The sequence below is a fragment of the Cebidichthys violaceus genome, unplaced genomic scaffold (genome assembly GCF_023349555.1).
Source record: "Cebidichthys violaceus isolate CVI_PGR_0920_01 unplaced genomic scaffold, fCebVio1.0.p SCAF_19, whole genome shotgun sequence".
In the NCBI taxonomy this organism is placed as follows: Eukaryota; Metazoa; Chordata; class Actinopteri; order Perciformes; family Stichaeidae; genus Cebidichthys; species Cebidichthys violaceus.
In genome coordinates, this window is record NW_027176361.1 from 3,053,718 (window position 1) to 3,065,600 (window position 11,883).

At 39.8% G+C, this 11,883-nt stretch overlaps 1 protein-coding gene across 1 annotated transcript; it reads right to left on the reverse strand.

Annotated features, from left to right (window-relative positions):
• Nucleotides 1-406: 406 nt before the first annotated feature.
• LOC137874816 (serine protease 27-like) lies at nucleotides 407-3,149 on the reverse strand. The gene is made up of 6 exons (XM_068713785.1): nucleotides 3,092-3,149; nucleotides 2,408-2,428; nucleotides 2,126-2,288; nucleotides 1,620-1,885; nucleotides 1,386-1,525; nucleotides 407-1,165 (listed from the first exon to the last, which is right to left on the reverse strand). The coding sequence occupies exons 1-6, from the start codon at nucleotides 3,147-3,149 to the stop codon at nucleotides 407-409; spliced, it is 1,407 nt and encodes a 468-aa protein (XP_068569886.1).
• Between the last annotated feature and the right edge of the window lie 8,734 nt (nucleotides 3,150-11,883).

The window sequence follows — 11,883 nt, forward strand, 5'->3', positions numbered from 1 at the left end:
AATATATATTTTATAAGTGCTCTCTTATTTGAATTGTCAAATCATCTGTTTCATATGGCAATAGTAACTAAACAAAAATAGTTTATTTCATGATTTTATTATAAAACAATTCTAAAAAAACCCAGTTATTTACAAGACAATACAACATTTCACAAACTTTTTTCAAACTTAACATCAATCCAATCATCTGCAAGTTCATAAAATGATGAACTTACAGGTTACAGGTGAGACATTTCTAATTCATTCAAAAAGTTGGTTCCCTTGTTGATAATCAGAGCATTTCAGTTCTAGAAGTTTTACTTTCATATTTATATATTTACATTGAAAGAAGGCTCATTATAAAACACAGTGAACGAGACATTTACGCTCTGAAACCTTAAATTGTGAATAGTTTGACATTTTCATTTTACGTTTCACCAACCAGTACATAGAGGGAAATAACTAGAAGACAGAGGTAGGTGAAGTGGGAGAAATGGACCACATTTTCACCACTGTCAAAGACACTGTCAAAATACGTATGCTTTTTATTGCGGCATTTGCTGGGGGTTTTGGGTTTGTGGATTTTGCTTTCAGTGGTGGTTGTGGTGGTAGTGGGGGTTGCGGTGGTAGTGGGAATCGCGGTGGTAGTGGGGATTGCGGTGGTAGTGGGAATCATGGTGGTAGTGGGGGTTGCGGTGGTAGTGGGAATTATGGTGGTAGTGGGGGTTGCGGTGGTAGTGGGAATCATGGTGGTAGTGGGAATCATGGTGGTAGTGGGGGTTGCGGTGGTAGTGGGAATCGTGGTGGTAGTGGGAATCATGGTGGTAGTGGGGGTTAGGGTGGTAGTGGGAATCGTGGTGGTAGTGGGGGTTGCGGTGGTAGTGGGAATCGTGGTGGTAGTGGGAATCATGGTGGTAGTGGGGGTTGCGGTGGTAGTAGTTGTGATAGTGGTGGGTTCTGTATTTGAACAGGTAAATGTTAAGTCGCTGTCCACTCCCGAGGAGCTGTAGGTAACAAAGCCTGGTTCGCTGCTGTCAGTAATGTTGGTGATCCATTCCTGGTACTGGGACACACGGGTGTAGCCTCCAGGAGTCATAGGCCTGGCACAGCCGTTGCCAAAACTCACAATTCCACTCTGGATCCACATGAAACCCTTTTTGGTCACCAGTGGTGCCCCTGAGTCTCCCTGTGGACAGAAATTGACAGTTGTTGGAACAGGTTCAGGTATCTTCTAGTCTCTGAAGCACTCGCCTTTCTGAAGCATGAAACCCTTCATGCTGTTTGGTAACTGTTAAAGTCTGACCTCCTTCATCTCTGTCTGTTCAATCAATGAATAGCTCTATGACGTATTTAGCATAGCTTAGCACAACGACCGGAAGAGAGAGGAAACAGAAAGTGGTGTTCACCTGACACGCATCCCTGCCTCCTTCGCTGAACCCAGCACAGATCACGTTATCTGTGATTGAAGGATAGCTGCATTTGCACTCATTGTTTCCAACGATTGGCACTTTGACTTCCTGCAGGATGTCTGCTCTGGAAGATGAATCTATTCAAATATTTCAAAAGGTAAGATTCAAACAAAGACAAAACACAACAGTATGCATCATTTTGTGATAAAAGTGTACAATCTGTGATCTTACCAGCTTGAGTGTCACCAAAACCAGCGACATAGCTGCTGACCCCGGTGTGGAACGTGCTGCCTGCCGAGGCTAAGCAGACCGGTTGTATGTAGTCGGTAAAATCCACCGGGGCCGACAGCTTCAGCAGACATATGTCGTTGTCGTTGGTCTGGCGGTTGTATGAAGGATGGCAAATGATCCTTTCAAGACTCGTTGACACTTCGTTAAAGTTTGGACCTGACTGGCTTTGTCTGCCCAGATTAACTGTTGTGGTAAGGAGGTCACTTCTAGAAGACAAAGAAGTAAAAGAACACATTTTAGTAAATGTTTCGCCTTCAGCATCCAGACTACCGTCTAATTTTTACAAATCAGGAAGTGTTTGTACTTCAGCAACACTGCTGGTCTGCATGTGCAAGTTAAAGTAACCTGCAGTATTTACATCACATATATTAAAGCGTGCTGTCCCTGATATATGAATGAAGTATAAGTGAGGTAATGTTTAACATGTTTCTAGGCTCATTACTCACCCAGTTAGACAGTGAGCAGCTGTCAGCACCCACTGATTATGAATTAGAGACCCTGCACAGAAGGCTATATCCTCACTGTTCAAACTGACCAACCAGGGCCAACTTCCTGGAGGCGCATCTTGACCTCCCACAATTCTGGTGTTTCTTGGAGCCCGGCCACATACTGACAGAGAGAGGAGAACAAAAGAGAGTTAAAACATGGAGTATTACGCAATGAGTCGGCTAAATAGCTGACAAATTGTGAAAGTTGAAGAACTTGTAATGTTTGTCTTGGATGCTTACCTGGCAGCTGTGAACGACATCCTGAAATGTAAAACACAAAGAAATAAGTTTTGGAAAAATCCGACCCAATAGCCGATTGGTTAAAGTACACAACATGGGCCCTGAGCAGCTAGTCGCCGGTTCATGTCCTGGTTTGTCCCTATCTCTTTCCCCACATTTCCTTTCTCTCTCCACTATCACGATCAAAAATAAATAAAGTCATTAAATGTCCCAAAAAAATCCAAATAATCTCAATAAACCAGAAGTTTCTTAACTGTCCGACCACTTAATTAAAAAAATGTTGCCTCCATATTTTTCAAATTGCGACTCACTCATAAATGATGCACTCTATTCCAACCACTACCCAGATCCAGTCCTCGTGTGGTTGACATTATGCTCTACTATTGACATTATGTGGTGTTTACACCGGCATTCCTTACCAATTAACTCTTGAAATCAATGAGCATTAACTTAAAAATAAATCTTTTGAGTAACTTGTTAACCAACAGCTAGCTAAACTATTTGTTTCAGGAAATTGTTGATTATGTGTTGTTGGTTGCAAAATATTCAATCCAACATCCACTTTTTAATTTAATGTTTAATTAAGACATTGTACAGAGACCCTCACATCAATTTAAATTAAAAAGCATAACAGACTTTTTATCAACTAAAACATTTGTAGTATTATAAAGAAAAGTTTCTTACCTCCGGATAAGAGGATGAGCATCACGGTTGAAGCGCACACAAACTGGTAGAAAGCCATTTCAGCGGTGTCTCCTTCACTTCGTCCACGCTGTTAAATACCCTCTTCGTTATACTTGGCTCCGCCCACAGTATCATACTTTCCATTAAACCATCATTAGTTCTTCCCCCTCACTCACCTCCCAACATAACATAATTAATAATAATAAGAAGCTCTGCATGAGTCAAACATGTTTGTCTTGATGCCTGTTTGTCAGCAGCTTGCACGTAACTCTACACTAATTACGAGCACCTAATTACTAGAGAAGAATACAGTTACCGTAATATTAAGTAAGAGGTGGAATTTCCCACATAAGTCCTACATTTCCTTCACTTTGTTTTTATCACTGGGAACTTCAAAACCAAATGGACGAATCTTGATTTAGTTAATGAAAGAAGCTAATAACTTTATAAATGTTAATTTTCATGACATTATTCTTTTACGTAAGTAAAAGTAGCGATTTCATCGTGAAGAAATGCGCATAAAAAATGTACAGTGCAAAAGTACTGGCATTTAAATACGCTTTGTACCACTCTGAATAACGCGGATTGGCCCATTTCAGAATAATATATATTGTATTATAAATCATAGAGGAAATTATAAACTGATCGGTACTTAGCATCGGCCAATAAGCAAGTTCAGACATCAAAATTGGTACGTGGAAGGAAAAATTTTTGTTTTAACAACAGAATTATAATTTTGTGTTCATCACCTTAATTCATTTTCTGGTTATATTTTGTATTAATAATCTCAATCTGCAGGTAACAAATAAGTGTAGTTAAGAAGAAAGTACAATATTTGCCTCTGAAATGTACAAATTAAGTAGCAGAAAATGAACATCCTAAAATGAAGTACAAGTATTTCAAAATTGTACTTAAGAGCTGTCCTAAAAAGTTGTAAAGTTGTATATAAATATAAAGATCAAACCCCAGATATGACATCACTTTGGCTCATATTACAATTGGTTACAGCTTGTTGTTGTATATGGTGTGGCGGCATAACTCAACATTTCATAATGAACAATTGTCATTTTGTGATAAAAGCAAAATTTTCAACGTCTCTTTTTTGGAAAATGGCCGCCACGGTCATCAGAATGCCATTCTCCAATGGCCCAATATCCAGATAAATTAAGCGACATATGTACCAAATTTGGAGCTTTTGATCACAAAATACACAAAAGGTTTGCAATTGCGCCCCACTAATATCAAATCGCTAATAAAAATGCACCCATTGTGAAAAAACATTTATATTTTGTATGCAGGTTTTGGTACTTATAAACCATAGTTTAAACTTATTGTTTCCAGTTTAGTATTTAATTTTTAATTCTAACAAAGAGAAAGTTCCCAGTTAGAAGATGTAGTTTTAAAAATGTGACACTAAAGTTATCACACAAGGGACTTTAACTGTCTTTGTCTCTTTTCACAGTCAGAGGGCGTCACACCATCTATTGTGTCTACATTTCTATTGTCTCTTGTGAACTGCTCAAAGTTTAGTCGGTCAAAGTCTTACATAATGTTGGTAAGGTGTGTCAACTTATTCTGGCTGATGAGATTTCTTCCCACGACTGTGTGCGTGTAATCAAATTCCTGACTCCTTCATTAATTTTTGTTCCACCCGTTTCACCTTTTTAAGGACTGTGCATCGGATTTATCTGCTTGAATTTTCAAAAAAACTTCAAAACATCTGGAAAATATCCTCAATCGGCTTATGCTTCCTTTTTGGTTCAAGTACAATTCTGTTCTGTGGTTTATTATTTATTTTCCTTAATTTCTATTCGACAATTTCGAACTCATGCTTGTGAACCGAAACATGAATTTGCAAACTATGAATTAGTTTGGTAATATGTGTAATTTAGTAAATTGTTTACAATCAGTAGGCATACGGCGTCCGTTCCATCTGTAGTTTCTAACCGGTGAGATTATGTCACTGTTAAGTCACAACAATGATCAACTGGTTCGTTCAACCGTTATGACATTGAACTTGTGATTCATTCTTGAGTCATCGGCAGCAGCTCTTTGACTCTCATGCCATAAAGACGGCTGCTGCTGTTATGAAAGCCGAATACAAAAGGAAGGAATTTGTTTGTTTACACCCAGTGGTGACATCAGTCCTAAAGTAACTCGGAGACGATCTTGCAATGGGACCACACCAGCGGCCACTAGCCCCCTCTTCTTCCAGCGCCTTTGCATGGACCGCTTCCATCCTCGAACTCTACCTTCATTGTGATCTCAACTACACATTTGTAAAGTTCCGTGACTGCATCTGGAAACGTTGCGAGCGTCGGTCACGCAATCTGTCAACAGACTGACCGGGTAAAGTATGCTAACCACCTCTGTGGCAGTTCCCGGCACGGTAAGTGTGGTAAAGAACCCATTTTGCCATAATGACACACAATACCTGCGGCTGGTAATCATAGTGTGCACTGCAGATCCACCCGTCCCTGCTATTTATTAAAGTTTTACAATTATGCAATGATGCGCAGATGTGAAGGAATGAGGAAAGCACCAGCTACTTCCATCAAGCACTGCATGACATAGACCTCCTGAAAACTACACAAATACATTTTATGCATGTTTTCTTTGTCTTTTTTAAAAATCATTATCCACTCTTTAACTAGAAGACACATCCAAATGTGCAGCAAATTATTTATTTCTGATTATGTCAAAAATGCATAAAGATGATTGTTGAATTACATTCATTTCTAACAAGCGATAAAAGCAGCAGATTATATATGTGTTTTATATGCACTCTCTTCTTTCAGTCATCAAATCTGGGTTAAGCACAGTAATAGATAACAGGCATCCGAGTTTCCGCATTCACTTTTTTTGCCCTTGCACACATCAAACTGACTATTCATTATTTAATGCTCTGCAGAGTTTCTTAGATCCTGAAGTAAAAGTCATTTGGAGAGTTTTAAGAAGTTGCCATTTACAAAGGTCACATGAACATCACATGAAAAAGGTTTTGTAGGTGTCTTGATGGAGCTTACTCCAGCAGCCTTTGTACTTTCCCTACTGTTTACAATTTGATATATATTGATATAAATAAAAACAACATACATTTTTTAGTATATATGTTTTTATGTATCCCTTACCTAGGCGAAAACTGAGCATCATAAAACAGTGACTCCCTCTTTCCCCCTCTCCCAGGAATGACTGCTGCCATACAGTCCACAATATTTAATATTTTAGAAAGGTGCAGTAGAAATAAGAGTCTGGCCCAAAACAATAAACAAAACAAAACAAACTTTCCTTTTTCCACAAAATACACAAAAGAAAATACAGGCAGCTTACCTACCTCCACAACGAGTAAACAAAACAACACAAGCTGAACAAAAACTACAACTACCAGGACTGCATTAAGCCTACATTTTACAATTAGCACACCGGATCTGTCCACCTTTTAGGATTAGAAGAAGCAATCAGCCTCGGTGTCATAACAATACATAGTGGTCGAATGTGAGACAAATATTTGTTTAGCTTGTCCAGCTTTGTTGTCGAGCAGTTTCCACAGCATTTTGTCCATCCTTTTCATCTCGCCCTTATCATCAGGTCAACCATTCAATTTGTCAAAGACATTAGCTTATGACTTCATACCAGGCGGCAACCTCCGGTTCTGAAGGGTGGAGCCAATGTGGAAGTGTCTTAAAGCTGCATTCTATCTAGTGTCCACCAGGGGGCGACTCCTCTGGTTGTATAGAAGTCTAGTCTAAAATAACTCTACTTCTCTCTTGATTTATTCCCTCAGTAAACATTGTAAACATGAGTTTATGGTCTCAATCTCTAGTTTCCAGTCTTCTTCAATACAGCATGGTGTTCATTTAGTACATTATGGTCCATTTAGAGTCAAATAGACCATAAAGCAGGGGATGCTTTAGGGCGGGGCTACACGGTGATTGACAGGTCTCTACCGGAGACGTATAAGTCACTCCTCCGCAGTCCAAATGTGGTCACTTCCGTTCATTGGTTTGCGAAAAAGCCAATATGGCGACGGCCTTAATCCAAGATGGCAACAGCCAAAACGCCGAACTCAAGGCTTTAAAATGGCCTAATCAATGGGTGACGTCACAGCGACTACGTCCACTTCTTATATACAATCTATGCTAAATACCAGGCGGCAACCTTCGGCTCTGATGAGTGAAGTCAATGCAGAAGTGCCTTAAATCTGCATTCTTTCTAATGGCTTTCAGGGGGGCGACTCCTCTGGTTGAAAAAAGAAGTCTGACTGTATTGAAATCCTTATTTTTGAATGTGTATTACATGTATATGCACATTGAGAGCAACACGCATAGTCAAATTCTACGTATCTACACATACATGGCCAAAAGAAGCTGATTCCGATTCATATATATATCGTTGGGTGTAAGGTCAGCGTCGATGCCGAAAGGACGAACATAAATGTCCCCGAGTGCCAAAATTGACAAAGACGGGTAAAGTTAATGCAAAAGGAGGAATTTTAAATGACTGTTAGATTAGATTGACAGGTGGAGGCTGCGACTGGTGAGGAAAGGTTGATTGTGGCGGATATGCAGCAGCTGGACTGGTTGTAATGCTACTGATTAACTGATGCAATCACATGAAACCTCCTCATCCCTCTCAATCAGACGGACAGGGACAGAGGGAGGGATATTGATTGGAGGTGAGCGATGAATAGGGCAGGTCTCCTCTATATATGTGTGTGTGTGTGTGCAAAGAGAAGTGGACTGTGGCGTGTGAGTCACTCAAGAACTGAACCCTTCTTCCTCGTATTCAAACCGTATTCACATCCACTCAACGTCTCCGTCTCTGACTGGTGTCGCATGATTGAATGCGATGATTCATCCCGTTTTTGATGGCCAAGTCTGACTCAGGAATTATAATCACCAAGTGTTCCTAAGCATGCTGCGGTGAAAAATCAGGTTGGCCTCTTTAATGTTTAACGAGACTGTTCAAAAGTCCCATCGGTGCACTTGTTGAACTAATCGAGCCAGTCACAACGCTGGGGGAATTGTCAAAATCGGAGCGATGGCTTTTTTATTATATCTCATTTTTAAGCCTTAAAGTCAGAAAAAAGTTCTTCAAAAAAACAGCAGGAATGTCAATATCTTTGGTACTGTGCGATTTTCAATTATGGATATACACAAAGAGTGATTGAGTCTCTGAATTTAAATAAATGGTTATAAATAAAACTTTAGAGAAACTTTCCTGTTGCACCACCATTAAGTTGACATTTGTTGACAGATGGATTGCTATGAAATTTGGTACGGACATACATTCACTTAGGGTGAATTGTAATTGCAGTGATTCACCGCTTATAGGACAGAATTGGCCATTCATCTGCATGGCCAATGAGAAATAAAGAAAAATAAACTGTACGTTGGCGATCCTTTTCATCTAGGGCGAACATTAGGTCAAGTTTAAGACTTCAGTTTATGGCGAAATATGCTTATGTCAATGCTTAAGTGTCTTAAAGCTGCATTCTCTCTAGTGTCCACCAGGGGGCGACTCCTCTGGTTGTATAGAAGTCAATGATAAAATGACTCTACTTCTCTCTTGATTTATTCCCTCAGTAAACATTGTAAACATGAGTTTATGGTCTCAATCTCTAGTTTACAGTCTTCTTCAATACAGCATGATGTTCATTTAGTAAGTTATGGTCCATTTAGAGTCAAACAGACCTTAGCAGGGGATGATTTAGGGGCGGGGCTACACAGTGATTGACAGGTCGCGACTAAGGCTTCAAAATAAAAGTCTACCTACGAATGAATGACAGTCTATGCCAAATACCTGCCGACATTCCCACCAGCTGAATGCTGAACCATTTAGTGTTAATTAGCCAATAAGCATCATTTTCTACCTCCAGACCAGTTTGGGGCAGGCAGGACTTGACTCTACTGACAATATGGCACGAATGTATTCATTAAGGATAAGTGTTAGGTAAGATTAGCCAGGCCTATTAAATAATACCCAGCACAAATGAAAGTGCAGTCATCTATAATCAAATATCAAAGGCGGGCACCGCCGTTTCCTCTACAAGGTGATAATAACATGCTTTTCATGGTAATTTTGCTTCTCACTGTGACAAAGACGTCAAGCCTAGCATCGTAATTGTTTATTGAGTTAAAACAACTGGCGAAGCATCCGCCGTGCTACCGTCATCACGGCCGAGCATGCGGCCAAGTTCTTAACGCGCACAAAGTCCCAGTTCCTGATTAGTCTGTACCTTCGGCAGACATCAGCCTCCGGTGCTGATGAATCACTTCCAAAGTCTGTTTCCATATTTCTTCTCCCTCCCCTGTCCACTCAGAAACAGCATCATCACGATTGAGTCATCCTTTCAAACGCAAATGCTCTCTTTTTGCTGCTCGGTAAATGAGGAGATCATACAGTCATAAAGTGATTTGAGCTATTGCTTATTTATCTTCTGGACCATAATGGGTACACGACTGACCAGGAAGTAGGTGCAAGCTGATCAGGTTGAGCAAATTACATCACAAAAAGCACAACTGCAAGACAATAGGAGATATTATGGGGAAGAAAGTGGTTATGAATGTCCAGAGACATTAAAATGCTAGATTAACTGAATAAAAACATGCATGTACAATTTATCGTTGTATACGTAATATATAACAGCCTAGTTTGGGTGGGGGACTAAGGGTTTTTGTTGTTCTTCTTTTCTTGTATGTATATTTAGCAAAATCAAACAATCAAATTTACAATTTTGCCACATTAAAACAATTTTAACTCTTGGGGACTCAAATTGGAAAAAGATTGCCACCGCATTCAAACGTCAAGCTACCCAAAGGCAGTATATAATAAACAATACGTATATTTTTTTTAATGGTCCTCAAGAAGTTGGTCCAGAATCCAGAGAAAATCCCAATAAAACAACTCTGGGCTTTTTTGTAGCATGAGCTGCAACTGATTTACTTCTACTCCATATTAACACACTTCACATCCTTCACAATCACAGAAATAAACCCTGGCTAATATAAATCACTTGAAGTGTGACTTCACCCCCAAGTCTGAGCAGAAGTCCACCAACTGCCAAAATAGAAGCCATCTAGTCTGTATGCAGTTCGTGAGTATTTCACAATCTTTTCCAAAACCTAATTGAGTTGTTTCCTGTTAAGACGGCAGTTTATTTTAAAAAGACTGTATGCATGTAAAGAGGGAAACATTGACACGTGTCGTGTGAGTTCCTCTCGGTGAGTACAGGTGAGAGAGGTAAACCCAACATTGCCTGATTTGCTGCTTCAAAATAAAAGCTTTTGAATAACAAAAATATCGGGAGGAAATAATTTACAGGAAAAACCACAAAAATATATCGGATTACTCTCAGATCAGACTTGAAGTGTCAAGCTTGGACACACATGTGGACACAGAACCATTTATTTTAAAACGATATCCCTTGAAACTATAGATTTTGAATTAACCCCTTCAAACTTCTCTGCCTCGTCAAAACCTCGCTTCACTGCGCTCTCCTGTGGAACATCGTACCCGATTATTTGCTTTCATTTCCTCTGCCTTTGCGGCCCCCGAGTTAATGTAATGGAGAATGCACGGCTGCAGCTGCCGGCTCATTTATCTCAGCGTCTACATTTGTCTGGTCAATATATCGACAACGTCTTTACCCGGGCAAACAGCCGCCCGACAGATACAATCCCCAGGCTAACACTTGTATTCAGAGTGCAGTGTTGACTCTGAGTGTGAGGGTATATGTGTGTGTGTGTGTGTGTGTGTGTGTGTGTGTGTGTGTGTGTGTGTGTGTGTGTGTGTGTGTGTGTGTGTGTGTGTGTGTGTGTGTGTGTGTGTGTGTGTGTTTCATCACTTGGCATCTGATTGCTTTTTCCTCGCGAAAAATTATGAAAATGTATGCATCAGGAAGTGAAGGCCAGAATCTGCCGTTTGCATGTGTTTGTGAGTCAGAGAGAACGTGTGAACACATACATATTGATGCAGGAGCACTTGAAAGGTGACAGTCATTTGCAGGAGACTGACTGACATGTATAGGCTGCACAGACCGGTAAATTGAACCTGTCCTCGACGACAACAAAAAACGACAGCATTGATCGTTGGTTCAAATACCTATGTTTACCTTTAGTTTACCAATAATGGCCGCTGCCTCTCCGAAGCAAAGGCTGGAATGGCTTGATTTTGTTATAACGCCACCAGACTGCAGTTTGTTTCTTGTTCAACCTAACAGTGTAGTTTTGTTGCCTCAACCTAACAGTGTAGTTTTGTTGCCTCAACCTAACAGTGTAGTTTTGTTGCCTCAACCTAACTAAGTAGTTTTGTTGCCTCAACCTAACAGTGTAGTTTTGTTGTCTCAACCTAACAGTGTAGTTTTGTTGTCTCAACCTAACGGTGTAGTTTTGTTGCCTCAACCTAACTAAGTAGTTTTGTTGCCTCAACCTAACTAAGTAGTTTAATTGTCTCAACCTAACTAAGTAGTTTTGTTGCCTCAACCTAACAAAGTAGTTTAATTGTCTCAACCTAACAAAGTAGTTTTGTTGTCTCAACCTAACTAAGTAGTTTAATTGTCTTCACCTAACTAAGTAGTTTTGTTGTCTCAACCTAATGAAGTAGTTTTGTTGCCTCAACCTAATGAAGTAGTTTTGTTGCCTCAACCTAACTAAGTAGTTTTGTTGTCTTCACCTAACAAAGTAGTTTTGTTGTCTCAACCTAACTAAGTAGTTTAATTGTCTCAACCTAACTAAGTAGTTTAATTGTCTCAACCTAATGAAGTAGTTTTGTTGTCTCAACCTAACAAAGTA

What these genes read in the sequence shown, in the direction of transcription:
- LOC137874816 (XM_068713785.1), bottom strand. Translation starts at nt 3,149, where the DNA reads ATGGCTTTCTACCAGTTTGTGTGCGCTTCAACCGTGATGCTCATCCTC. An exon ending in GCTCATCCTCTTATCCGGAG is followed by an intron (nt 2,429 to 3,091) that starts GTAAGAAACTTT and finishes TTTACATTTCAG; the next exon opens with GATGTCGTTCACAGCTGCCA. An exon ending in GCTGCTCACTGTCTAACTGG is followed by an intron (nt 1,886 to 2,125) that starts GTGAGTAATGAG and finishes TTTGTCTTCTAG; the next exon opens with AAGTGACCTCCTTACCACAA.